Source organism: Harpegnathos saltator, unplaced genomic scaffold (genome assembly GCF_003227715.2).
Source record: "Harpegnathos saltator strain DR-91 unplaced genomic scaffold, Hsal_v8.6 scaffold434, whole genome shotgun sequence".
NCBI classification, from domain to species: Eukaryota; Metazoa; Arthropoda; class Insecta; order Hymenoptera; family Formicidae; genus Harpegnathos; species Harpegnathos saltator.
Window position 1 is genome coordinate 32899 of NW_020230244.1, and position 27943 is coordinate 60841.

At 50.2% G+C, this 27943-nt stretch overlaps 1 protein-coding gene across 1 annotated transcript in view; it reads right to left on the reverse strand.

Moving 5' to 3' along the window:
• Window positions 1-5306: 5306 nt before the first annotated feature.
• Window positions 5307-27943, reverse strand: part of grh (grainy head) — a 114524-nt gene continuing 91887 nt past the window's right edge. Inside the window, exons 4-14 of the mRNA XM_025301623.1 lie at window positions 24756-25116; window positions 23640-24023; window positions 18587-18846; window positions 15356-15524; window positions 13899-14010; window positions 13461-13555; window positions 13035-13205; window positions 12638-12823; window positions 11280-11735; window positions 9219-9283; window positions 5307-8074 (exon numbers count right to left, since the gene is read on the reverse strand). Of these exons, the coding sequence (XP_025157408.1) occupies window positions 7801-8074; window positions 9219-9283; window positions 11280-11735; window positions 12638-12823; window positions 13035-13205; window positions 13461-13555; window positions 13899-14010; window positions 15356-15524; window positions 18587-18846; window positions 23640-24023; window positions 24756-25116 (2533 nt within the window). The 3' untranslated portion in view covers window positions 5307-7800. The remainder of the gene's footprint in view (window positions 8075-9218; window positions 9284-11279; window positions 11736-12637; window positions 12824-13034; window positions 13206-13460; window positions 13556-13898; window positions 14011-15355; window positions 15525-18586; window positions 18847-23639; window positions 24024-24755; window positions 25117-27943) is intronic.

Genomic DNA, 27943 nt, shown 5'->3' on the forward strand with positions numbered 1-27943 from the left:
AAAGTTGATGAAGAAGATCCTTCTTTCATTCGAGGACAACCACGAAAGAAATTAAACCGACCGATCCGATTATTTCTTCGCAAGTGTGCGAGGATGCGAAGTGCTTCGGCAAGTCGATCGAGCGGAAATTTCATTTCTTACTGCACGCTTCGTTGTTGATATCCCTCAGGGCGCAATATATAATGGACAATAAAACGCGTTCACTTTCATAGTGCCGTGAAACTTGCGCGCATGATCGCCTGCGAATATCCGAGACGTTGGATTTTATTACTTCGGGATCCCGATCGGTTACCCCGTTAGGTAATGCCAATCTGTTCTGATCGACATTCAAGTATATAAATTGTACATAACGTTGCTAGAAGAATTAGAACACAGCAACGACGTATAGGCTGTTACAGCGGTATCGTGCAAAAAATCTGATACCATCTCGATGTATATTAATCCGCGGTGTGCCAATTCAATTTCATCGGCTCGGCAGCTCGCGTGCCTTCTTTTATGGAGTTTATTAATATTTATATGATTTATCTCCGCGCGTTTATTCTCTCTTTCTTTGTCCCTCTCTCTCTCTCTCTCTCCATATTATGTGCGCAGTTAGTGGTCGATATTATCCGCGTGGAATTAATATAACATGCCGAAGCTCTTAACGTAAATATCAAGCTAATCATAAATGTGCGTACGTAATTATACATTATGAATCAGCCACTTAAGAAACACAATTCGTTAATGAGCGGATCATGTTGTACACTTTCGAAGAGTCAAATCCGTAAGGATGTGATGTAGTAACAACTTGGAGAGAAGACAATTTTTCGAGTTATAAGAAATTCAAATCGCGTCCCATTTTCGAGAGAAGCCGTCGCGAGATAAAGACCACTCAGGATCGCGCGACGAAACTTCTTCGCGCGCGCGCATCTTCGTACGTCCGTCTCGCAAACTACGTTCTCCACTTCGGTCGCTGATATGTGATTTCTCTTACGCGAACAAAACGGAGGAGAGACACATGTACGTCCAAAGAACTATAATAACTTACGTCAGGGCTAGCGGCTCCCTACAAGGTTCCACATGATTACCACGATGCTTGCATACACATCGGTGACTCTCCTAGATGGTAGCTATCCAAGTCGCGCTCTAACTACTTACACCTTCCGCTTCCCCCTAACCCTGCTTGCGTCTGAGAAAATACGCGAGCTGCATCCCATAATTAAGGCGCCAATTAATTCCCCTCTTTAGCTCTTATTCGCAAACTGATCAGGCTCTTGTACCTCAGAGAAAACGTGAAGAGGAAGAGGAACGTCTCGTTAATCAGTACCTCGAGGCTTCGAGAAATGAACCGTCGGACTGTCGGCCGAGAAAAAAAGAAATGATTAAAAATAAAAAGACGTTAACATATCCTGACGAGTTCTCGACTGCCGTCAATTATCCTTAAATCCCCTCTCCAGAAAAATTGGCTTTATAAATTTCGGCTTCCTTCTCTCGTCGACGAGCGATTGTAATAACGTCGCGATTATGAGCGGCTCGTGATCGATGGGGATTAAATGTAATGCCTGTCGTCGAAGTGGATGACACTTAGCATCGCATCCCGTTATCCGATCCGGCGTGGGATAACGACGCACGCTCGTTCGTCGCTAATCGCACTGGATGTGTCATGTCAGGTTTTTCGGATAAGCGATTCCGTCGAAGTGTCCGCTCGGACGGCTCGTTAAGGTATGTCAGCCGTGAAATGCGCGCGAACCCTTCTGAAAGTGGTCGGACGTCCTCCGGCACGTTGGTTGATTTTATGGTGCGCTCTCTTCGTTCTTTCTCTAAGACGCGGAATCTTCTTTATCTCTCCTTATAGGTTTCCACGCCCGGAATTCCCTTTTTTCTCTCTTTCCTTTTTTCCTCTTTCTTTTTCTTTTGAATTCCTCGCCAACTGGTTTCCCTCGGGCGTTGCTTCGCGGCAAATCATGGTCTTCTCGGCGCTACGCGAAATGAAACAGGACAGGAGTTCCGCGACTTTTGTAAGGGGGAATGACGAAGCGCGTGAGAGAGAGATGACGAGACGAGTATCATCTCTCGGATTAGGCCGGGCGTTGAATGCATTCACGATTCAACGCGTTTTTCGAGATGTTCCACAATCTTCGACGTCTTTTAATCCATTTCTGCTTTGTCATAAATTAAAAACGGTTATTATTCGTTTGTGGGATTAGATTTGGATTTATGGTCCTCTGTCGAATGACGAACGAGGTTGTTTTCAAAGTCAGCGCTTTAAACACGCACATGTAATTCTAATCTTTTCTCATCCTATGGATGGGATGAAACATGATGGTGATGAAACAAAAGAGAGACGCGCGATTTATAAAACGTACTAATATAATATTTATTGTAATAAACATTGTAATATAATATAATATCACCTCTGGCACAATCTCATGATGGCAAGACAACGCGACGGAAGAATAACGGTCGTGCTCTCTGAATCTTTTCGCATCCTATCCTTCTCACGGCTTCTCGCTTCCGAATTCATCGCGACAATTTCGACCCGGTTGGTCTACCGGGCGCGCCGGCGACGGCGGCTTTTTTGCGCATTCTTCTATTTCTAACAGTAAACCTAAAGAGCCCGCGGGGACTCTCGTTCCACGTCGCTGTTTTGCGTCATTTTACTTTACGATATCGGGACGGTCTGCAGAGAGATCGTCGCAGCGGGACCGCGATTGCGCGATCTACGTGCTCGCGAGTACATCGAGCTCCGCGAAACGCGAAACGACGCAAGCGGAGAGACAGACGACGCGACTCTCCCCCGGGCGACCGGCGATATCACCCCCGATCGCGCATTCGACGTCCCCTCGCGACTTGTCCACGGCTCTCTCATATAACGTAAGTAATAATATTAATAATCGTGTAATGATAATAAAGGTGATACTATTACAATAAAATGGCTCGATGACACAGCCGTTTGGTCACGTAACGAGTCGTATCTTTCGTCTCATTTCGAGATGCAACGGCAGCGGTTGGGGGATGAGTATGGACTGGTGGTGGAGCAGAGGGTATTGTGATTACACATAAAAATGTCATGGACCAAAGCGCTAATCAACAATCTCGGTCTGTAGATTCTCAACTTATTCTCTCTCTCTCTCTCTCTCTCTCTCTCTCTCTTTCTCTCTCTCTCTCTCTCTATCTATCTATCTCTATTTATCTCTCTCTTTCTCGCTCGCGACATTTCCACAGGCGTTCCGGGTTATCTCATACATACACATGCTCTTTCTCTCGATCTCTTTCTCGCTTTCCGCCTTTCTTTCTGTATTATTTGCATTCTCACTCCGTACAGACACGCATATCTCGCTATAAAAATAATAATATATATATATAATAATAATAATTATATAATTTTATATATATATATATATATATAATGTCTTAAGTAATGTTCAATAAAATCCATAATATTAATAATATCAATCTATATATGCAATAAATGTAACAAAATAATCCTCAAGTATTCAATAATATAATGATAATACACAGTAATATAGTCATTTTACAAGCGTATTTTGATCGTTGCTTTGATATCGGTGTCGTACGTATGATTAACGCAAAACAAGAGAGGTGTGTATGTGTATGCGCGTGTGTCGTGATCGCGATTGTCTCGCTCTAATTTAGCGACTCTCTTTGAGACGTAACTGACAACAATTGTTTGCATGCTATTTCGTGTTTGTGTACATGTGTGTGTGTGTGTGTGTGTGTATACGTGTGCTCATGATTATAGACGTAGATTGGTGGTATGTGTACGTCTCTTTCTCTCTTTGTTTCTCTCTCTCTCTTTCTCTCTCTCTCTCTCTCTCTCTCTTTCTCTTCTCTTCTCTATGACACTCTCGTGCGTTGCATACAATCGCACCGCACGATTGCGCGACGTAAGCTGGCAAGTGGCTCGCTTTCACCGGTGGCACATTAACGTAACTTCACCTTACAAACTACATAACCACAGGTTATTGGTACTGGTATCGCTTACGGTTGTCTCTCGCGCTTTCGCATTGGACGCGCGCCGACGATATCGCGAACTCATTATCCCTCGATCGGTTCGTTGCCGCTATAATTAGTGCGAGTTTCCATCGCTCGCACGGGTCTCGCTAGCCAACGTCTCGAAAGTCGAAGGATCGCTGGGATCTCGAGGCTAATTCCCTTAATTTACGTATCCAAATGATACTCGATGGCGTTTTTTATCTTCTTCACAGAAGGACATTTGTTGGAACGTCCTTCTATGCTTCGAAGATAAAGAAACGACCGTTCTGCGACGAAATGTGCGCGACACGTTCCTCCTTTCGGAAGGAACAGCATCGATCGTTCTAGTTTCGAGACGTCGACTCGCTGTCTTATCGTCTAACTTCCGGGTCCTGTAAAAGAGATTAAACTACGGATACGGATATAGCGTAACACTATGTTACTCTTATTAGTCTTAAGACTTAGAAAAAAGTCGTGGCTCCTTGATGCCATCACGAGTGAATGACGCGCGGCAGAGAATGCGGCGAGAAGAATGGGGCGAACCTGCTCACGGATTTTTTATCTTCGCGACGCGCGATTATTTCCGCTTGTAACCGGGAGGGGATGATCCGCGCGACGAGCGGCAGATGACATATTACGTAACCGTGCAATCGCGTGTGTTAATACGTCGCGATGCTCGTAAATGGGAGAAGCTGTAAATAGCCGTTAACGACGGGGTGGACGAAGAGAAACTATCGATTAACGTTTTACGATTTTACCGAGGGGCTATTAGCGAAGCTACTTACGATTTCGATCGGAAAAACACAAGTTTCTCCATCTCGTCCGTGTCTTTGGGTCACGCGATGTAACAAACGGCAGTAATCTCCTCCGATCACAGCGTGAGATCATCGTAGATTTTATCACTTGCTCTATTTAGCTCTGGCTTGATCGGCAAATATAAGTACATCTCCTTCTCATCTAGTCTCGGGGATTTTTCATAATTCTTAGGAAAAACAGCTTGAACTTGTAGCGTAGCAGTTCGATAGTTTAAAAGTTTGATTTTTATTCGGTGTTTAAAATTTTGTTCGCAATTCGAGTGTCAAGGAAAATTAACGAATACGAAATACGAAATACGAAATCGCTCGGACTGGAGATTTTTTCGATCAGTTACACGCTCGTATAAGAATTTATATCAGTTGTATATTAGTCCAGCTCTCGAAATCGTACGCGAAAATTAATAAAATAATAATTTAATAATAATTAAAACGCGAAAATAAGATTGAAAAAAATTTTTCGAACGAATCACACGTGAAACTTTGTATTTAATATATACAAATATATAAAATTGCCGGAACTCTATTTCTATGTCCAAATATATTATGGCGTTCTTCTGAAACAATATATCGTGTTCTCCACATATCATGATTATAAACATATCATGATTATAAATATGAATGTCATAACAAAAGCGCATCCGAACACCGTGAATGCGTGCAGCGTGAAAGACCGAGAAAAATGGCATTTGTTTCACATTCTTACATCAATTTTTCACTGAGATACGAATGTGCGTTTTTTCAGAGAACGCGTGTCGATCGTTCCGAAAGGGCAGGCGTGGCGACGCGCGTGTCGACATACTGTAGTACGTTTAGTCTCGAACTTCACACCTTCCCTTTTTCGGAAGGGCGCACGACCAAAAACGCGTGCCGCACAACATTGTCAGTAGTTCTGACAGATTTGCCGCTCGTCGATATCTTCGCGTAGAAAAGTCATAACGACATGGGGCAAATTGCGCCCGAAAACTGAGGTCATCTCGCTTACGATGAAGAGCAGACCGTTCCTCTGTCTTATCAATTAATCTTGAGCTATCAATACGTCGTTCTAAATCTAATTTGTTATGTCGTCGATATAATCTAATTTTTAAATAAACTATAGCTCTAATTTACGACTCATTTTGTTTCTAATTTTGGAATATAAAACGTTCGAGTCTCTCTCTAAGTTTTCTAATATAATATTTCTTTTTTCGTATTTCCGATCTTTCTTCTCAAACTGAAGATAAGCCACTGTTTGCATTCTACGGGTTGAAAGCATATGTTTCGATTTTAATTCGAACGAATCGAAAAATAGTAAACAATTTATCTCGATCTGTTACTAGTCTATCTTTCATATCGGATAAGTCGACTTCAGAGTTTATTTTTCGCCTACCTTCAACATCTATCCTTGTTTAAAATGAAGTGTACTGCAGATAACAAGAATTTATATCCGTTTGCAATACACAGAAGCCAATTGTAATTTAATTTGAATAAGCTCCTCCGCGAACGGATGTGAAAGTCTTTGCCGGTAATGAGGAATGAACGACGGATTCTTGGCTAATAATAGACAGCCGCAGAGCGGCCAAACATTGGTTTCCTGTCATATTCGACCGTCTTATACAGGCACTGTATAATCCATTAAGATCCAGGCATTTCTGTTATGTTTTCACGCGATTTACGACTCACCGCGGGATCGACAGACCGCGCGTCTAAACGTTTCTTACGACGACGAGGGTCAAGCGAAGATGCAGAAGCACGACAGGGAAAGTTACGATTTCTCATGTCGTTGACTAACGTACATCGGAACGTTATTCGTTTATCGTGGAATGACGGTACGCGCGTTACAATGTATGCACGAGTTGTCGATACTTTCGAGGTGATAATTTGCGAAGTTAATACCGATGAGCACATTAAATGCGACGCGCGATGTTTTTTCTTTGTTAAAAATAATATACGCGAAAAAATTAAGAGCCCGTACATTGGCTGACGTGCGAATTGAGACACATACACACAGTGGCCGTTTCTATCTCATATACACTTACATATTTACGTCATACACATATCTAATATACTGGGCCATGAGGCTTCCTTAAATCAATTTTGATTGATTTACATGGCGTTCGCGCGCTTGTCGCGCGACGCATCGCGTACCCTAAGCTAACAATCGTCGACATAAATTGTTCACTGAAGAAAAACAAACAATATAAAGTAACAAGTCGCTCCGTGCGCGACCGTAGCGACGTGTATGGGTACTGTTGCACATTCGACTTGTTCGCCGAGTTGAAGCCCGCACATCATGTGATGTGTGAACATCAAAAAGCCTTACTCAGACCATAACTATGAACGAAACATCCATCAAACGTCCCAATGAACGTCTGCCCGTCTAGCCACATTACAAAAGAGAGCAATACAGATGCATCTAGACTCTGCTTATAACGTTATAGTACAATTACACGAACGGAGTCCAGCAGACTCGCTGTTGTGTAATTTATTTTTTAACGCATGCGTTACAACTGTAACGCAAGCGTTACGCGTCAACGTGCAAATACAACATATAACATAATAACTGCGCAACGACGTTGAACGATAACGATGTTGTGGAAAGTTACATGAAAAGCACACAGGTTGAAGCGACGTCCGATCTTCAGAATCGCCGCGTTTGAGGTCCGATGTCCCGCGGTATCTTCTCAACTCTTTTCTTTCTCTCTCTCTTTCTCTCTCTCTCTCTCTCTCTCTCTCTCTCTCTTCTCTCTCTCTCTCTCTCTCTCTCTCTCTCTCAGAGAGTCGTCGCCGACAACTGATTAGCGCGTCGCCTTCCACAGCGATGAATGCACCCGTCGGGGTCGTTGGCCGTCAAAGCCGTACGAGAATCGTCCTCAACGCGACGCGACTCCGCGGCAGACTCCGTTTTGTCCATCCATTGATCGTCGTCGTTGCACTCAGCTCTTCCGGACGAGCGTTCTCCGCGACGGTCGCCAACTCCGCAAACATATATATGTACACAATTGAGAACCAATTCGCTCTCGCCCGAGCGAGTTCACGTGTTGCCGTTATCGTGTACGTGTGTGTGTGCGTGTGCAGAGTTGGCGAGGGGTGAGTGTGCCAGATGCGGCAGCTCGATGAGGGTGACGTCGTATCCGGCTGTGGCGGGAGGATCGCCCGGGTCGCTGGGATCGCCCGGCGAGCCCGGATTGTTCGGGTTGCGGTCGGCGCTCGGGTCCGGGTTGATTCGCGAATGGCTCACCTCCAGCAGAAACAGGTCCTCGTCGACGTAGTAGCGGATCATGTCGTCATCAATTTTCGCTGTAATTCTGCAACAAGGTAGACCAGAGACGTCTTCGTTAAGTCACCTCGGAGACTAACGACGGCGATTCGGAAGTCGCGGAGCGGCGCGATATCGCGTTTGTTTATCCCGCGCTCGAGTTTCGAGTTGGCATGCAAAACGCGCGACGACTGTAACCGCTATGTAACATGTGATGCTTGACGAGTAGCGAACTGTCACGCGCAATTTCCGTCGCGTGCGATCGGCGAAGACGTCGCGACGCCGTTGCTGCGGCGATCGTGTGATAAATTTTAACGTAACGGTTTCGCAAAATTCTCTTACGATGCGAGGGATCGCTCTTCTTGCGGTGTTTTGTACTTGCAGTTGTTTGGCAAGTTACTACAATACAATTGTATGCGATAAACAATTGTTACGCTTCAAAATCAAACGAATCGATTTCTCGTCATTGCGAAGAAATCATTACAATATCGTAAAAGTGAAAACACTCTGTCGCGGTGGATCTTTGAGATCTCGTTGGGATTGTCTCGATGAAACGAAAAAAGAAAGTGCATCGTAAAGTTCGCACCGTGCTGCGCGCGTAGCTAGAAAGAAAAAGGAAGAGAGAGATAGAAAGGGAAAAAGACTGGGCTCGATTTTATGACGTGAGATATATCGAGAGTAAACGAGGAGTAACTGTTCATGGGGAAACGGCCGAGAGAGGAATCTGCCGTGCGTAAGCACCGTAAACAAAGGTAAAACAAAGAGTCACACAACAGCCGTGCGGGACGCGCGTGATGCGACATTATATGCCAGGCAGGTAAGCGGGTGCACGAGTGCTCGTGACAAAAGGCAGAAGACGAGAAGTGTGAAGTGATTAGTGGATTAATCGGGCGAGATATGCGGTCGGCGTGCGGCGACAGCAACATGCGCGTTATGATTGGTGATCGAAAAAGAGAGCGACTTTAACGAGAGCACACGCGCTGGCACACTCGGACGCACATCGCGTTGCGCGGAGAAACTTACTCGAAATACACTGAAAGAGGCACGATCATAGGCGAGAGGGAAAGAGAGAAAGAAAGTGAAAGAGAGAAAGAAACTACCAAACCAGGCGGAGAGAGTCAGACAATGTCACCGTTATGGCATGCACTACGTAGGCGTGCATGCAAGTAAAGATGACACTCTACTAAACTTACCCCTTTGTGTTTTTGCGATAGAGGTTATTAATACTCGAGGATGCAATTTTGTACTTTGACTCAATCTGTAAAATAGAAAAAAGTAGAACATTAGAATTTTGATAGTGGCTTGCGGACCGTTGTTCGTTTCGCTCTCGCGCACGAGAAAGTACTGCGAGACGCGCGTAGGTAGGTAGACGCAATTCACCGCGAGGAATGACAAAGAGAAAGACAAAGAGACAGAGAGAGAGAGAGAAAGAGAGAGAGAGAGAGAGAGAGGGAGCGAGAGAGAGAGAGAGAGAGAGGGAGCGAGAGAGAGAGAGAGAGAGAGAGGGAGAGAGAGAGAGAGAGAGAGAGAAAGAAGTAAAGAGGAGGAAACAAAGACGGAGCGAAGGATGCAACAGACAAGATAAGTAGAAGATATAACGGCAAAGAAATTGTAAAATAGAAATAAAGAATATTCATGACACACGTCGATGCAAAACGCGTGGACAGCTTAGAATCGATTATCTCGATCAAGAGAGGAGCGAGAGATCCATCCGTGGTACGTGTAGATACACGATGAAGAAGAGAAAACAGACTGTTACAAGAGAAAGAAAAGAAGAAAAAAAGACAGATCGAGAGAGAGAGAGAGAGAGAGAGAGAGAGAGAGAGAGAGAGAGAGAGAGAGAGAGAGAGAGAGAGAGGAGAGAGAGAGAGAGAGAGAGAGGGGGGGGGGGGAAGAGTGAGAGAGGTGTTTCTTTCCACTTTTTTCTTCCGCCGGTTCTGATCGGTGTAACAGTCTTACACTCTTACGTCACGTTCGACAAGTTGTCGACAGTCTCGCACACATTCGCGGCAGGAGGGGTAATATGATCGTACGTCTTGCACTTTCGATATTATATTAATGAGGATCTTGGACAGTAGACAGTGATGCATGCGCATTAATATTAATTAGCAAGTGGAACCAGTGCGAACGGGTATTAATAATGGCGCAGTATGCTTTTACATGCATTGGTAATATACTCTCGTCGGACTATACATACATACATATATATATATATATATATGTTGATATATATATATATGTGTTGATATATATATATATATATGTTTGTTTGCAACATATATATCTCTCTCCAGCATTATTTCCACGCGCATCGTTGTCGTAGAATCGAATCGAATCGAGTCGAATCGAATCGAATGCGATTCAATAAGCGCGAAGCCTTACCGGTGCCGATTGAAATTGAAACGGACAGTCAATTACCTTCCGGCGTGACTTTATTAAGCGTGGAAGTATTTACCTGCAGCTAGCGGCTACAGGAAGCATATCGGTCGATAGAAATGGGCGGCGCATTGTATTATCTCGCTGGTCGTGTTCTTTTTCTAGAGTAAGTCTCGCCGGGTCGAGCGACTGCGTAATCGCGGATTAATTTATTATTAACCATTAACACGCCCACGGTTGTGCGTTTTGCATGAAAAAGTTACAGCTACCGCCGCGCGACGCGCACGGATGATTATCGGTCGCGGTATGGAAATTGCCAGGACAATTTCCATTTTCCATTTCCACTCGCGCGCGGCAGTAGCAACGGGCTCGTTACGGAATGTTACTTTATCTCTGCCTCTGCCTCTGCCTCTGCCTCGGCCGGTGCGCGACAAGTGTGTTGACGTTCAGGCCGAGATACAAAGTTGTCGAAAGTGTGTGTGTGTGTGTGTTCCCCCTTCCTCTCGGCGCGCTCGCAGTGCGTATATCTACGATATTTATACCTCGCCCCGGAGTTAGTTGTATTATCCCACGATTCCCAGTGAACATCGATAATTTACTACGCACCGCGGGCGTCAATGGCTCACGACGTTGCATCGCGAGAACGGAGCTGCTCCGTCGATTCCGTTTAACTCTCGATATCCTCTCGAGGACGTGAGCAGACCCGAGGTGTGGGCGCAAGGGTGTCGAGCACGAGGCACGAACTCTTGCAGTTGCAGCCGCGAAGGTCGGAAACGAAAACTCGTTATAGGCGAGTCGCGAAAGTCCGAGCGCGGGTGTCGATCGCGGGTGTCGATGTGTGTTGACGGTACGAAAGAGATCCTTAGGGTGTTTCTTACAGCATTGAGCAGCCCTTGGACCGTCGGCGGCGTGACGTGCAGTGGCGTATAGACGTCCTCCGACTCCTGACGCACGTACAACATGACGCGCTCTTCAGAGTCAGCGGGGCGCATGTGCGGGGTCTGCTGTTGCAGATGCAGTCGATTGCCGACGCTAGACACCACCGTGCCCGTGAGACCAGTCTGTTGCACTCCTTGCAGCACCGAGCCTTGCAGCTCCTGCACCTGCATCAGCAACGAGTCCTTCTTGTCGTGCAGATTACTGAGATTGTCGGGCGGAAAGTGGTTGTGGAACTTGAGGGCCGGCAAGCTGGGTCTGCCGCATGCCGGATAGGGGCTGCTACTCCCCGCCTTCAATCCTCCACCTTCACCGTTACTGAGAGATGAGGTGTCGGTATCACCCCCGCCCCCGCCGCCGCCACCACCGTAGAAGCCCGACAACTCCATCGTCGAGAACTGTCGTGGGAGAAGAACAAGGTTTATTCCACTGTGCCTTCTCGCTCGAGCCGCGACGACGACGACGACGACGACGACGACGACGACGACGACGACGACGACGACGACGAGCCGCGGTCCTTTCGAATTTTGAGTTGGGAAACAAAAAAACTACTGTGCAATGGTAAATGTATTTTTCCAGAAAAAGACGCAATGTCGAGCGATACTATCGTCTGTAGATATCGAGGGGAGACAGCAAGAGGAAGGATTTGCAAACGGGGGTGCAACTTTGTTTTTACAGTAAAACATCAATATGACAATAATCGTTACAGGCAACAACAATCACGACACTACGATTCACGGTTCTACAAGTTTTTATGAGACAAAATAGCGAGATAAAAAGTGGGATGCTACAGTTCGATCTGTTGAATGCAAAATTCGAAAGGCTGTTTTCTCGCGAAAGAAAGCCCATGTCGTTACTTTGCGATACGAGAGTTACAGTTAGTGCAGGGTGTTGGCGGAGGTGAGAGCAGAGGATTGTGGATGTTGTTCGATTTTTGCGAGGTCAGTCTCTTTCTCGCCGATTAGTTGGTTAATGCATGCTGAGGCACTTCGACACGACGCTTCGCTCGAAGAAACCAAAAAAGAGAGAACTCTCGTCGATCCGTAGACTCTTTGCGGCGCGTTATGTAAGTGAATGTAAAACATTAGAAAGAAAAAAATCCATCCTTTACGTGGTACCACCCGTAACGAGGAAATCCTTCTTTTCCATGCGTTTATCGAGCTCAATATTGCTGCTTAATTAATTAACTGGCCTTTAATCATGTTCCTGGTCTACGCTTCCGTGAGAACCAGGCGGGTTCTTACGGACGACAATCTTTGCGCGCTTCGAGTCGAGCGCATGAAAAAAAGTGGATGATTACCTTGTCGATGGCGTGCTCGGCTGGCGGCGAGAACAGCACCGGCGGTTTGTGCAGGTCGACCATGGAGTAAAACTCGCTGCGCTCCGTGACGGAGTGATAAAGCTCGTCGAGCTTTTTTCTGCCGGTCGCCGACATCTTTCTCTTAGCAGCGCGTCTCTCCTCGTCGCGAGTCTTCCTCTCCGCTCCCTGGCGAGCAACGTCATCTCTCAACTTAATTTCAGCGATCGCGTTGTGATCAGGAAGCGATCGCGTTATTTATAACAGAAGCGCGACCGTCAGATAAAAAAAAAGAAATAGAGATGAAGAGAAAGAAAGAGCGCGCGAGAGCGAGAGAGAGAGAGAGAGAGAGAGAGAAAGAGAGATAAAAACGTATGTTTTAATGAACAAGAGAGGTTACCTTATCGCAGAAGACCTTAATTTGACAGTAGCCGCGATGGGATGGCGGGGTGTAAGTGTGCGTGTGGGGCGGTGGTTCCTCGTACGTGTCGATCTGTATATGCAACGGCAGACCTTTCACGCCTTTCTGACTCGAGAAATCAGTGCTGAGACACTGTACTGCCACGTTTATCTGCGCAGAAATCGGACAGGTACAGCGGCGACGTGCGGGAATTGCTTTATTAAACGTATCTGTTAAATGGTGCAGTTCGCGAACGAACGCGAACGCAAACGCGAGCTGCGCGCTGCTGACCGGGCGATACGATTTGCGCGCGGAGCGCGAGATTAAGCGCGGCGATACAGGCGCAGGATATATTCAGAGGTGGAGTATGGCGTATCGCGCCGAGAGGAGGTAACGTGAATCGACATTTCCGGCGTTCTTACCTACCTTCGCCGACGATTCGTGTGGGTTCCAGTAAACGGCAATCGCATTGTGCGCAACTTCCTCTATGCAGCCTGTCAGGCCGACGCTGTTCTTTGTGTCTGTAACACACAACGGACGTGACTGTGAGACTCGCGGATCATGCCGGCGAATATGAAGTAGCCGGGCTCTACCCGGGCTATACGGTTTCAAATAGAATATCCAAATAACGGGACGCGCGCGTACGATGCGCGCGATACGATCTTACCTCCGTCGTTCCTTCCGTTGCGGATGAGGCAGCTTGCGCAGAGAGATTAAGAAAAGAGGAGGAACACGAGCGACTCGGGAACCTAATCGATCGTGTCCACCGCGAATTATATACGTCTACGTGTATTGTTAGCGAAACGAGCGGAGAGTCTAGCTGTTATTTGTCCGCGAGCGCGATTAAATCCCTTATTATCTCACCAGCGTCGAGAATCCGTTGCTTAACGGAGTGCTGTCTGCCGTGCCAGAACTGCCAGGCTTTGATCTCATCCTCCGGGCTCTTCTCCTCGCGAAACATCAGCATTACCACACTCTGCGCAAAGCAAACAAATCGTCATTAGTCACACGACGGGATAATGGACGTTGGCTTTGTTTTATTTGCTTTGTTGTTATTCACAGATTATTCCGATCCACCAGTCACGTTCGCGGAATCCCCGCAGAGATAAAGATAAACATAGGAGATAGAGGAGAGATTCGCCGCATTCGCGTCGAGCTCTCGCATTGAAGTTTCGCGCGCACTCGATCCGTTCCCGCGCAGACTCTACAGAGTTGACTTTTGCGCTTCCGTTCGGCTGGATCGACGATATCGCTGTGTGCAGCGATACGGAGACGCACATCGGCCGCGACAGACGCACGCTCGAGCGGATACACGCGGGCGTATGCGTTTCGCCGCGAGCGGCGAGCGGGTGAACGCCGAGACGGAGGAAGGATTTTTCGTGATTCGGGTGAATGGGCGAAGAACTGCACGACGTACCGGAGGAAATATGGGCGCGCAATGAAGGGAAGCAGAGACAGCGAGGGAGAGAGAGCGTACGCGCACGAAAGAGAGAGAGAGAGAGAGAGAGAGAGAGATCCGTGAATAAGAGGCTCGCGTTACGCGGTTACACTTACTTACCGATCTCCCTCGGGCTCGGCCGCGAGAGACGCGAATATACCGTTCGAATCGCCACACGCCCTGACGCTCGATTAGCAATTAACGAGGAAGTCGTAACTCGTCGCGCGTACGGCGGAAAAAGAATCGCCACCTTTATCAGAATGGAAATTGCTAACGGAGCGCGCGCGCGCACCGACTGCCAATTAGAGCCGCGAGAACAAACGACCCCGTCTGACTCCTTCTTTCGACACGCGCATCGCATCGTCCCTGTCTCATCTCCGCGAGATCATTTCGTTGCTGCGAAAGCCGCGGTGAATAAAGTCGCGGGGAGCGACAACGGTAAGAACGGGAACCTCCGCGAAACTCGAGACGCCGCTCGACCGCGAGCGTAGATGGTGGATCGCGAACGACGAACAGTGTCGCGAACGCGAACGCGAACACGAAGTCAATTCACGGAGAGCGCAGCGCGGCGAAGATACGGATCTTTTTATCGCGCGAGAACGGACGAGCGTTACGAGACGGGGGGGAGGGGGAGGGGGGGGGGAATCGCGCTTTCTCGGGAAGTTACACACCGTTGAGTCGCATCGCCACTCGGTATCCGCGTTACAGTAAATTCCACGGCGATTAAAGCCCGTCGCGCGCTCGCGCTAAGCTCACGACGCGTGTTAATCTATTACCGCTCTCGCGATCTTCCAATCACGAACGTCTGTCCTTCGCGCAGTGTGTCCGCTTCATTCTACTAATACCGTTATGCAAACGGTGTAATTATCCTTTTTGTTCTTACCTTGACTGTCTGACCTGCCTTGAGGAGTGGCTTGTCAGGATCGGCCACGTAGTCCAACGTGATCCCGTAGAATTGGCCCTTGTTGATGTACGTTATTCTGTCGTCCTCGCGTCGCTGCGACGTGCTGATTGGCGACTCCAGATGGTACTTAAATCCGTAGGCCGAGAAACTAAGAGAGACGACACACAAGGTTGCCCAAATGAAGCGTGGATTACATAGCCGCGAGTTCGCGACAACTCGCGCGCGCGCAAAAACGTGCATTTCAAGTCGCAGCCTCCTCACGTTTATTATACGCAGCGTACGCTGTTCTTCGCTGCTTGTCCGAGAAGGCGCGTCTATTCGACTCCGTGATTATCAGCTTGCGAACGAATGTCCGATTAGCCTCGATTAACGCGCCGCCGTAATCATCGCGTAATCATCGATCGATCTTCCAGCGACATGCACAATCGCAGCTCGGAATGAAGGCGATGATCGTATCTCACGGCGGAAAAAGAAGCGACGCGCGAGTATCTCATGGCAAAGGTTTATTAGGATATACGTATATTAGGAAGCTTGCCGTAGGAGGAAAATATAAACACGGCTAAGTATGAATATTCAAGCGGCTAATCGCGAGGAATAACGAGGGTCGCGCGCCGGAAGAACTGGAAACACGACAAGTAAGTGCTAAAAATCGCGGAAGCGCCTGAGTGTAGTAAAAAGGAAGTCGTTGACGGGCATGCAGCGAAGGCTCGAGTTCTTCGGGGAAAATTGCGGAAAAACGCTTATCGATCAGAGCGCCGCCTCAGGTCGCCGCCGCCTCTGGAGGAAGAAGCGAGTCCGTCGGATATGAATATTCGAGCGGTTAATTGCGAGCGATAACGAAAGACTCGTGTGGCTGGAATCCGGGAAAGCTGGAGACGCGCGTTGCGGGAGCGCCCTGGTGGAAAAAGGAGCAACGCCGACGGACGGTATCGGGACCTCGCATCAACCTCCTCGCTCAGGGAAAATCGCGCTTCTAATCGGGCTTATCTCCGCCTCGACTCCGGCTGAAGCAGGCAGGTAGGCAAGTGGGCAGGCGAGAGCGAGCGGCCGCCGATACCTCATGAAAAATGAACGCCCATAACCCGAGACCGGCGGAGAGAGACAGAGAGATATAGAGAGATAGAGAGAGAGAGAGAGAGAGATAGAGATAGAGAGATAGAGAGAGAGAGAGAGAGAGAGAGAGAGAGAGAGGGAGGGAGGGAGGGAGAGAAAGAATGAGTGAGATGGCGGATATAACGCGGGGAGACAAAACGACGCGCACGACGCGCGCGGGAAACGGGAGCAAAACGGTCGGTCGCCGCGATCGAGGAAAATCGCTAATCACGCCGCCCGTTCCTCGCCGTTCCGCGGCCGGTCGGCTACCGTCGGCGAACTTTCCGCGCGATATTATCGCGTCGCCGCGAGAGAACGCCCTATTATCTCTATCTCCGCGCGCGCGTTACAAGCCGACGCTTTCGTATTCGCGGCGTGATACCCGTATGCTTCGTTTCCCCTTTGTTTTTTTCTCCTCCATCGCCCCTTTCCTTTTTTCCCTTTTCTTTTGTCAGGCGGAGAGGGCGACGGCGGCGACGGTGTGCCCGGCGAGTCGAGGCGATAACTGACCGTGGCGGGTGAACGCCCTCCTGTGCGCCTCTGCTACTCGCTCCCGTTGCACAGCCGCCGCCTACCCGCTGTATACCTTGTTACAACTCCCCGTGTGGGTTACGCGCGACTACCGCGCGCGCGGGTCTCGAGAATCCTCTCTCTTTCTCTCCGTCTTACTTGCCGTCCGTCTGTCTTTGCCGTCGCTCCCGCCGTAGACGAGTGCGCGCGAAAAAGAACGGTCCCGAGTCGTCGAGATGAGTGAGAGTGAGAGAGAGAGAGAGAGAGAGAGAGAGAGAGAGAGGGGGGGGGGGGAGGATGGGCAAAGAGAGAAGCGGCTACCTTTCCTGACATTTCGATTTCACGCGGCGAGTTGGCGGACGCGCACGCGATTTTTCAGCCCGGTCCAGGCGCGATCCCGAGGCGCTTGCTTGTCCGCTCCTGACCGGACGGAGGAGCCGGCCCCGCGCGCGACTTAATAACTTTAACATCATTGTTCATTCCGCGTTGGTGGGTTCGCTCGCACGCGGAGGCGAACGAGAGAGATTTTCAGAGCTGCTGATCGCACGGCCGGCTGGTCTAATAATGGGAGTAACAAATTACGAACGGTGGATGGAACGAAACGGGAAGCGGGCAGAGATCGCCGAGGAAGAGAGACGCAGACAGAGAGATGCAGAGAGGGAAGTAGAAGACTGAGCGAGGACGACAGGAGGATGTGAAGAAACGCGGAGGAAATGAAGGGAACGCAAAAGACGGGGGGAGTACAGGAAGTACTTCTTGTAACATAAGTCCAGCGCGGAGATATTAGTTTCGCGAAATGGAAGTGGCAGCGTCCACGAGTCCATTTGCAGCGACATCGTTCTCAGAAGAAATCCAAGAGCGTTGACACAGGAAGCAAATAGTGTCGGCTGCGTGCGCCTACGCCGACACTTCAAACTCCGCACCTCGTTGTTAATTATTATTATTTATCATTATTAGTTTATTATTATTATTATTATTATTATTATTACACGAATCAATTATGAGCGGAACATCTCTTCGAATTGGAAACAATTAACGCTACTGCAAGAATTGTTACGATTTTTTGGTCGTGCGAATATTGGGGAAAAGATAAAGAAGAGGGGCGAAAGAAAAAACGCGATTTTCGTACGTCACGCGCGATCAGACAATCAGCTAGAGCGTTGGGAGAACTCGCGCGACTGCTCGCCCTGGGCGGCGCGAGTTATTAACTCTTTTATCGCTTCCCTTCCGCTCCTTCTATGTAATAAGGCAGATCTATCTATCAATCGCGCGGTGCAGATCTATCTTCCAGGCCGTCTACCCACCCGACCGGCAAACTTGAGCATTGGCTTGAGCATTGTATTAGAACGCACGTTTATTATACCTATCGTAATTTATTACGACGACGCACGCGTCATTACGCCACACGCGAGGATTGCGCGAGTGCTCAGTCGCGCAAATCTCACCGGCACGCGGTACGTTTCTTCTTATCCCTAATATTTCAGCGCGAGACACTTCGACATCATCGAAGCCGACGAAATGAAGAGACACTTCTCACGGTCGAGCACGTTTCACGTGCTTTTCCTCGGCGAAAGGTCGACCCGCGTTTTTCTCTACTTTTTTACTTACATTTTCGGTATCTGGATCTTGTCGGCGTCGTTCTGTCTGCCGAAATCGTGCCAAGGCCGCGACCTCGGCGGGTTTGGATTCGGATTGGGATTCGTCGCACCTGCGGACACGAGACCGCTTCGTTGCACCTGTGCCTGCGCGTGATTCTGTTGCAGCTGTAGCTGTAGGGGTTGGTGGTGTATCACGGCGCCGCTCTCGAGGACCACCGCCGCTCCGGCTGTCGTCCCGCCGGAGCATAGTTCCGTGTAGTCGAACGAGGACTGGAAAATAAGAGAATCTCGTCGGACAATCTCTCACTCGACTGACAGGCGAAACGTACAGGCCGAATCTTGCGACGTGTACAGCGGGGGAAAAGAGAAGCTAATTATTATTGTCGGTCGCCTCTAAACGAAATGTACACATGCAAAGTTGCAAACTCGCACGGCCGTTATGTAATTTCGGTCGAGCTAGTTTCCATAGCACGCAGCGTTCCGACGTACCTCCCGATTCCTGAAATTGACTTCTCACGTCGTAAAACTTACCTGAACGGTCGAGTCGGAGGCGACCGATGGCTCGCGTAACTCGCTGAATTATCAACCGGTAACATTTCAGCGAATTTCTTCCTTCGCGGAGAAAGTTGCACGAGATGTAATGATAGTGCACGACAATTTTGACTTTTGAGCAGCCGCGGTACGGGAGAACGTGCGTGCTCGTCGCAGTCGAGAAGACCGTGTGATAGTTGTCCTCTCTTTTCCGGTCGCCGCGCGATAAAACGCGCTTGTGTGTACGTGCGTGTGCGCGCGCGCGTCGCGACGCGAAGTCGCACACGGTCTCGGCGATTCAAATGCTCACTGATTACGGCGTAATTAGTATTTAAAAAAGCTGGTAACGAGACGTAATTATTTACCGATACCGTTTCTTTCGTACGCATGCATGTACGCCTCGGCGACTCCAATATCCGCGCACGTTCGCGTTCCTATTTTGCATATCAATGCATTTCATTATATTTTTTAATTTCTCGAGCGCATTGCCCGATAAATTACGAGCCGCATGATTAAGAGGATCATCGGACCGATGGATGATTAACCGCGCGCGAACACGCGACTTCACGTGACTACGTGCCGATGTACCGTCCGCCCGGATCTTTCTCTCGCCTCTCCGCCGATGATGCCGCGCGTCGTAAACAAAGTTTAGAAGCGGGAGAAAAGTCCGCGGGATAAAGAAGATTTTCGGGTTCTCACACGTGGTGCTATACATTTTCACCGCGAGCGAGCGCATATGTGTGCCACGCCGAAGCCGGCGAAAGAAGAAGAAGAAGAAGAAGAAGAAGAAGAAGAAGATGAGAGAATAGGAGCTTTGTGGTCTCGTAAAATCAACCGCACAACCCGCACACGCGCTTCCAACCGTGGCTGTTAATAAGCGGCTTGCCAAACGACCTATTCCCTCATATGTCTTCATGCGATTACGCGTCGCCTGCAGTTATTTTTCAATGCAACGCGGTTGCCGCAGCTTGTTGCCTCAACTCTCCGTGTCATTTCGACGCGAAAAGGAAGAAAAAAAAAAATAACACGAGGAGAAGAGAAGTAAGTACGGCGACTTCTTTCCTGCATAGTTCTCGAGCCACTGAATCCGCCGTACTACCTCCTCCTCGCCGAGCAGGGGAGCTCCGCTTCGTCCTTTTGGAATTCTTCGAGCGCTGCGAGATATAATGAGCACGAAAGTCGCGTGTCATCTGTTAATTGTTAATTTTCTGATATTTCAAGACCGATCGATCGTCTCAACGCGAGTACACCCGATCGGCCGACCGCTTTCGTCATGCTCCTTCTTTTCTCATTCGCGACTTGGTTCTCGCGATTTTCCAATTAACTCCGAGAAGCTTCGACGTCTTTACGATTTTACGATACGAACGAGCGAGCGATTTGACTCGTACGATTCGCCAGTGATTTATTTAAACTTATCACGTCCTCCCCCCCCCGCCCCTCCCTTTCTTTCTCCCGTAATCGTGCTACACAACCGTTCTAATAGAGACGTCACTCCGGCACCCAGTGATGGAGTCAACGTTTCGCGAGAAATTCGAGCCGCGGTATATCGCCGACACGAACGCACAAAACTATCATGTGCACATCGGGATAAGTGAGAGGGGAGGAGAGAGAGAGAGAGAGAGAGAGAGAGAGAGAGAGAGAGAGAGAGAGAGAGAGAGAGAGAGAGAGAGAGAGAGAGAGAGAAACAGAGAAGCAAGGCAAGGGAGAGAGAGCATGGAGAAATAAATATTTAATATCTAAATATAAGCGTAAGAGCCGCTAAAGCGACTATCAGCTAAAAGTCGGGAGTCCGGTTAGAATACGATACGCGTTCTGCGCATACGATATCGCAGGCACGCGTAGACACACGCGAAGCGTGCGCCTCGGTAGCGCAACGAGACTGCTCGCCACTCTCGCAACGCGCACCGCGAACTTTACGAGCAGCTTAACGACTTCGTTTTTCCGTCGTTCACGTCACGCGTTCATAATCGACGATTTAGAGGCTGGAACGTCGCGGAAACCGTCTCGGTGGAAAGCGCGAGATAACTCGCAGCGTGAACGTCGCTGGAGAAATTCCGTCGGCTAATGTTACCCGAGTTTTCGACTTCGACAGTCTAATTGCATGCGCACGACGAACGGATGCCGGGCAGAGATCGACAGACCAGACGACATCGGGTACGCGATCTTCAAGCGGCGCAATTTACACGCTCGGTACGTCCGCGACAAATCGGCGCGCGCACGCGCGAGGCTTCGGCGATTTTACTCGAGTTCCTCTGCCGCGTGCAAGCGGAGCAGAACGGACGCGTGCTTTCTAATTCGTAACGCCGAGACTGCGTGCAATGCTAATGGCTTACTCTCGCGACCGTTGGCGCGATTAATGCGGCCGGAAGTGGACGATATCCAACGGCTACGTGACGAATCGTCCGTGTCATAATGAAAATCGTGGCGACGGACGCGACCCGGCACGATATGGGCTGCATCGTCACTTAGTCTTCTCGAATGAGTTGCTTCGCTTGGACTCGCGGACGAAAAACCGAAGGAACCGAAAAGACTGCTAAGATCTCTCTCTCTCTCTCTCTCTCTCTCTCTCTCTCTCTCCTCCGGTGAGGGTACCGCGCGAGCGCGGCTGTGTAGGAATGTCCGCGTAATGAATGTAAGAATTTAACGCCCGTTCGTTTTTATTACGCGAGAGCCGTCCCATTGCGCGCGGCGGCGCGCATTTTATCATGTAAACGGAGTTCGCTGTGACTATTAACATCTCCATTTGTCGACGTTTAAGCGCAAAAGTGGCTTGATAACAGGATCGCCACGCCGGCGGGGATACGCGTCTATATTAAGGAATGTCTCGTGGAGGCATTGCTTCTAACAAACACGACCGGATATCACGGCCCGCAGACCGGAGGAACGGGTTCGCTTTTTTTTCTACCCCGCCACACGGTTGAATTTCGCGCTCCCCGTGATCGTAATATCCGCGATACCATAATCGCTCCCGCCGCGAGTGCGTTACGCGTCGCGATACGTGGCATTAGCGTCCGAATTTATCGCGTCGGTCTAACTGTAACGGCAACGTGAAAGAGTCGGGCGACAAATCGCCACGGGAAACCACGGGATCGCCGGTCGCCGTCGTCGCATTACGCATTCGACGCATCGGTATTACGGCGATTTACGCGCATAATACCGTGCGTTCCATGCGTGCAAGAGCACGGAGAAATTAATCGCGCCCGAAGAGTCCGGGCTCTCTCCTTCTTTCTTTCTCGGCGAGGCCGCCGCCGTCGGCGTCGTCGTCGTCGTCGTCGTCGTCGTCGTCGTCGTCGTCGTCGTCGTCGTCGTCGTGGTGGTGGACGAAAGCACTCGTCTGACAAATCGCGTCGAAAACGATAGCGTAGCGCGCTCGGCTGGCAACGAACCGATATCGTACGAGTCCAGTCGCGAGCGAGCAACAGGATCTAACGGTTAACACCCTGTGCATTAATCGCGCGAAAGTGTCCTTTGAGAGCGGCGAGTCGAGCGTTAACGAATGATATTTACGATATCGCGCCGCGAAATTAATTGCGTCGCGTCCTGTTACGGCGCCGTGGGCGAAGTCATTTGTACATACGTACGTACGGGTGATCGAATTGAAAATGATCGCGCGCGCAAGAGAGAGGCGGATGATGCCGTTTACCGTGACGCGCGGCGTTCAGCAGCAGCAGCAGCAGCAGCAGCAGCAGCAACCGTGATTGAGCTACGGTTATACCACCGGTCGCGTTATACGCCGGACCCCTCGCGATCGTTTCTGCGGCTCTCCTCGCCACGCGCGCGCGCTCCGCCGGGCGCGCGCGCTTTTTCCCGGACGATTAATGACGCCGTCGTGCTCGCCGCGTATCTCAGTAGCCGGCGTCTCCGCTCGCGGTAAACATTTCTCTCCGCGCATCTCTCCTCATAATTCTCCCCGCGGTCTCTCCCTGCCTCAGTTCGATCTCGCGGTGACGTGATAGCCGCGATCCTGTTTCTATCGCCTCGCTATCTGACGTTCGTTGCCGTTGATTGCAATTTATATAGACGCGAGCCTTTTACGAGCGCGCCGGCCGAGTTACGTTCGGCCGGTGCTTTCTTCCTTTTTTTTCCTTTTTTCTTAATGCGACTTGACGGAATGTTATGCGCCGTATGTAAAGCGTGAGAGTTATCGCGAGCTTGTTTCGTCTCGCCTCGAACGCTCCTCTCGGTGATTCGAATTTGCATCAAACGCTGGCGTTATCGGGATACCAGCGAACGTTGCCGCGGACTGTTTCTCATCGTAGCTTCTCACCATCGGTAACACTTCAGCTCGCGATATCCTCCGTGCGACTTAAAAGCGAATTACACTTCGTCGCGATTCCCGAGGAGTCTCCGCTTACTGCGAGGTGGAAACCACATCATGCTCGACGACTATGTCGCTCATAAGCGCATTCGGAAAACACGCTCGTGGCAGAGGCACGGTTCTCTTTCTTTTTTCTTTTCGTAACCGTGGCGTACCGTCCAATGACGTATCGGCCAAGAGAGAAAGTCGCGCGAGTCGCGCGCTCGGCACTCACCTGATGAAGCGCCGTGGGTGGATGATGGTCCTGCCTGGGTGTGACCGCGTCGGCGCCTATACCGGAATCGGGGCTGGGAAGATCAACGGTCAGCACTTTGCTGCTGCTCGATGACGAGCGTATCGCGTGTGTCGTAGCGTATGAGCTCGGCACAACCTCGTACCTCGTGTACGAAGCGGTCGTGGTGGACAACGAGGACGAGCTCGACGATGCGAGCGGCGGCAGGGCATCGCCGGCGACGTAGACCGTCGTTGCCTCCTGGTGGAGACCGCCCGTGTTCGCTGCATTCCCGGTCCCGGTCGCCGATGTGGACGTGTACGCGGTCGACTGCAATCGCGGACTGCACGATGAGTAGGGGTCGTAGGGACTGCCGTATTGCTGCACCTGCGGATACAGGTACATTGCGATTGGCTCTCTCTCTCTCTCTCTCTCTCTCTTTCTCTTTCTCCGTCGATCGACGCACATATCGTTATCGACGCACAGAGGATCGCGAGTCATCCTTCCCGTGCGCATTTACACGTGATCTTTTTGCACGGCGGAAACGCGCGACGATTCGACCCGCAAGGCGCGCGAGGCGCACGCAATTGAGCAATCTTGCGCGGCCGCTCGAGTGCGAATCTCAGCGACGTTATTTCCTCCCGGGCTCGGCAATGGCGTGAACGAGCCGCGTGTTATTTTGCGGTGTACACTTATTGCTTTCGATTATACGTGACACGATGATTCGGCGATAAGCGCGCACGTACGGACGGCGGCTGCGTCCGCACGCGCAAATCGTGAGCCTCCGAAGCAATCTCGCGCCGGGGGTGTTTCAAAGACACTCGAAAATTGGTAAGTCGTGAGGTTCTTCTTTCTTCCTCGTCGTCTGTATCGCACTCGTGTACGGCGTTCGTGGGATATTGAGATTACGCGGCACGAGACGGTTGGCAATCTCGAGTGTGAAGTCGCGTTCCCGCGGATTTACCCGCGGAAATCCGGTAATCACCGGTGCGCGCAGGGTGCGTTGCGAAGAAGACCTGGTCGGAAATCTCAGTCGTCGAAGCCGATGAGATAACGATATACTGTCATCGCGCGAGATAACGATATACTGTGACCACGAAGACCGAAGGGGAAACTCACCTGTAGCTGTTGATGATGATGATGGTACATTCCCGGCGGTGTCGGGCTGTCCGGCTGCGCCTGTTTGTGCCGCTTGCTGGACTGCTGACCGCCGCGCGACGAGCTGAGGTCCTCTGGTTCCCTCTTGACCCCGGCGATGCCGGCGCTCGAGGTACCGTCGTGTCGCAGGGACTGCGGGCTCAGCGGAAGCGGAAGGCCACCCTGCAGGCTCTGGCCAGGACTGTGAGACTGCTGGTTGTACTGATGGAGGAAGTGGTGTAGCTCCCCCCCACCGGCGCTTTCACCGCCTTCCATGCGATTCGTCGAGGCGGAACCGGAGCCAGGCGCCTCTTGTACCAGCAGCTTCTGGCCCATCACACCCCTTCAACAGTCCGTGAAGAATTGACCTTCAGTCATATAGCTCCTTTAACGGGCATCAGCGAGCCTCGTCGCGATCTCACCGAGAAAAACGCGTGTCAAATTCGCGCTATGTACAATTGGGCTCGACGGGACGAGCCATTCGTGTTGTCACCGATTGCCTTTCATAGGACCCATCGCCCGGGTCCTTTACGACGACGCGTCGCTATGTCGCTCGACGAAAAGGATCGGCTTCTCCGCGACGCGCCATGAGGAGCAACGTAGGAGGACAGTGCTCCCACGTGTCTAACGGAGAATTCGGTCTTTAGAATTCTAACGATGATAGCGCAGCGTCCCCCCTCCCTCCTCTTTTATTGCCTCCCAAATAACAGATATCAGATTAGATCAGGTTCCACACATTCTCCCTCGCATATATTTCTCGAGTACTAATTTAATTAAAATATTACGAGATATTAAGCATTTATGAATATAGTAACTAGACAGTGGAAGAATTAAAAAATTACAATCGTGTCGAGGTGTTTGTGTATGATATCGCAGGTACTCTCGGTTTGGTGATTTTTAATGAGACAACTGGCGAAAAATTAAAAATAAAGGGTGAAGAAGATAAATAAGGGATTTTCTTAACATCGTGTGAAATTTTCTTTCTCCGATGCTCGACATTTTTGTAATTAAACATAATTAGGATCACTTAGATCCAGCATGGAAGATACGCGTTTGTTGAAACGATAATTAAATTGCCAACTTCGCTGAGACACAAGGAACAGACCTACTCTTTCATTTCTCTCTCTCTCTCTCTCTCTCTCTCTCTCTCTGTCTCTCTCTCTCCCCACGGCCTTCCGACGAATGGAATCGGCGAGGAGAACCGCCGCGATTACGCTTCCGCTCGTCTCCGATGAGATTCATATAGCTGTGCACCGTCGCTGCATCTGCCGAATTCGGCAATAAAATTTTCGACGCGCGGCGCGCGCGACGGAGAGACGCGATTCGCCGATCAGCCGTGCCGGGAGGAATCGAGAGGATCGCGGTATTATGCGAAGTAGTTAACATGTTATATTTAGCATGATAATACGTATCCACAATACCTGGGACCCTTATAAACTGCCAACGCTCTCGCCCATGCCATCTTTCCCCTCTCTTCCACCCTTACCATCGTCTCCTCGTCTTTTCGCTCGACGAAGGATCGCCCCTCGCGTCCTTGCGTCCTTGCGTCGTCGCGCGTCCTAGCAACCTCTCTGTCTTTCTCTCTCTCTCTCTCTCTCTCTGCCAGACTCCTTCCTTCTCCCTCTCTCTCTCTCTCTCTCTCTCTCTCTCTCTCTCTCTTTTCCCCTTTTTCTTCTTAAAAAAGTACACATCCCTCTGCCTGTCTCGCTCTATCGTTCAGCACCGTCGTCGCGGTACCTACCCTACGGTCAGATGCTTCCGTACAATGGCTCTTTTTTTACACTTGATACCTGATCTCGCCATCTACTGCTCTCTCTTCTCTTCCTCTTCGTGTTCTCTCTCTCTCTCTCTCTCTCTCTCTTCCTTTTCTTCTTTCTCCGTCCCACCTTTCTCGTCCGCTTGGCAATACGGCGGAAAGGGTGACGCCGAGAGAGGATGAGACTATCCGGTGCGGTGCGCGTCTCGCGTCTCGCCCCCGGCACACTTGTGCCTGAAGAGGTGCGGATAGGCCCGACCGTGACCGGGAACGGGAAAAGGCGGCTGGTAAAAAGCTCGTCGTCTCACAGCGGCACGAATGCACCGCAATGTCATAACCCGGGGCTATGGGCCACATACGCTGGCCTCATGAATTCGGCTTACGTGAAATAGATCCGCGTCCCTTCCCGCTCGATCGATGCCTCTCTCGCGAGAGAGCGTTGCCGCGATAATGCGATGCTAATCCGAGGTCGCGCGATGCAAAACGAGATTCGCGTGCGACGCAACGCGGGAACCCCCGATACGCGGCCCCCTTGGCATTTCATACCGCGAAGTGCGACGTATCGGATTGCACCGAGCCTCGTGAAATGTCTGACTGGCCTTTTAAGCTCCTGACAATGTCGCCAGTTTTGTGCGACTGTCATCAACATGTCTTCATCCGGTTCTGTTTGTGCGCACTCGCCAACGGAAGCCGCCATTAATTTGCGCATAATTATTTTCAGATAATCGACGATGAGAGAGAACTATCGTGGATGAGCACATGAAATATTATATTATCGTAACTTCGTGAAAACGTCTTCGTGCGTCTGGCGAAAAATCCGCGAAGCTGGACGAGGGCACCTATCTCTTCACTCGATCGATCGGCCTGGACTTCATTCAGACGCCCATAAGAGAGCACGTCACATTCATGGACGCGAGGATATTAGGAGCAGACCCCGGCGTGCAAACCTTTGACGGGGGGGTGCTGTTGAGCGACGTGCGAAACGAAGTGTTTTTTTTTCGCGGCTCGCGGCGAGCGAGGAGTTAAGTGCCGAATGTTAGTGGTCAGGCGAGAAGGAGAGAAAAGGAAGAGCACATACGCGGAGAGAGGAGTTTAGCATAAAAAAACGAGGAAGAGGTCAACGCTCGCTTTCGGCCGGCTATTTCGCCTACGCGCGCGACGACCAGTTTTTCGCGGCGCGAGGAAGAATGTCAGCGTTCGGGGAACGATTGATACTCGAGGCGAGCTGAGGAAGTCGCGGCGACTTTGTCGCGGTAGCGGTACATCGCTTTTGTCACCTCGCCCGAGAAAAGCCAAGCGCAACGGTTCGGCGCTCGTCGAGCTCGTCGGCTCCGTAGGAATCCGCGCGCGGTCGCGGGAAAGGCGCGACGCGAGGAGTCGCCGCGGAAAAGCGCGTTTAACGTGACACGCGCGC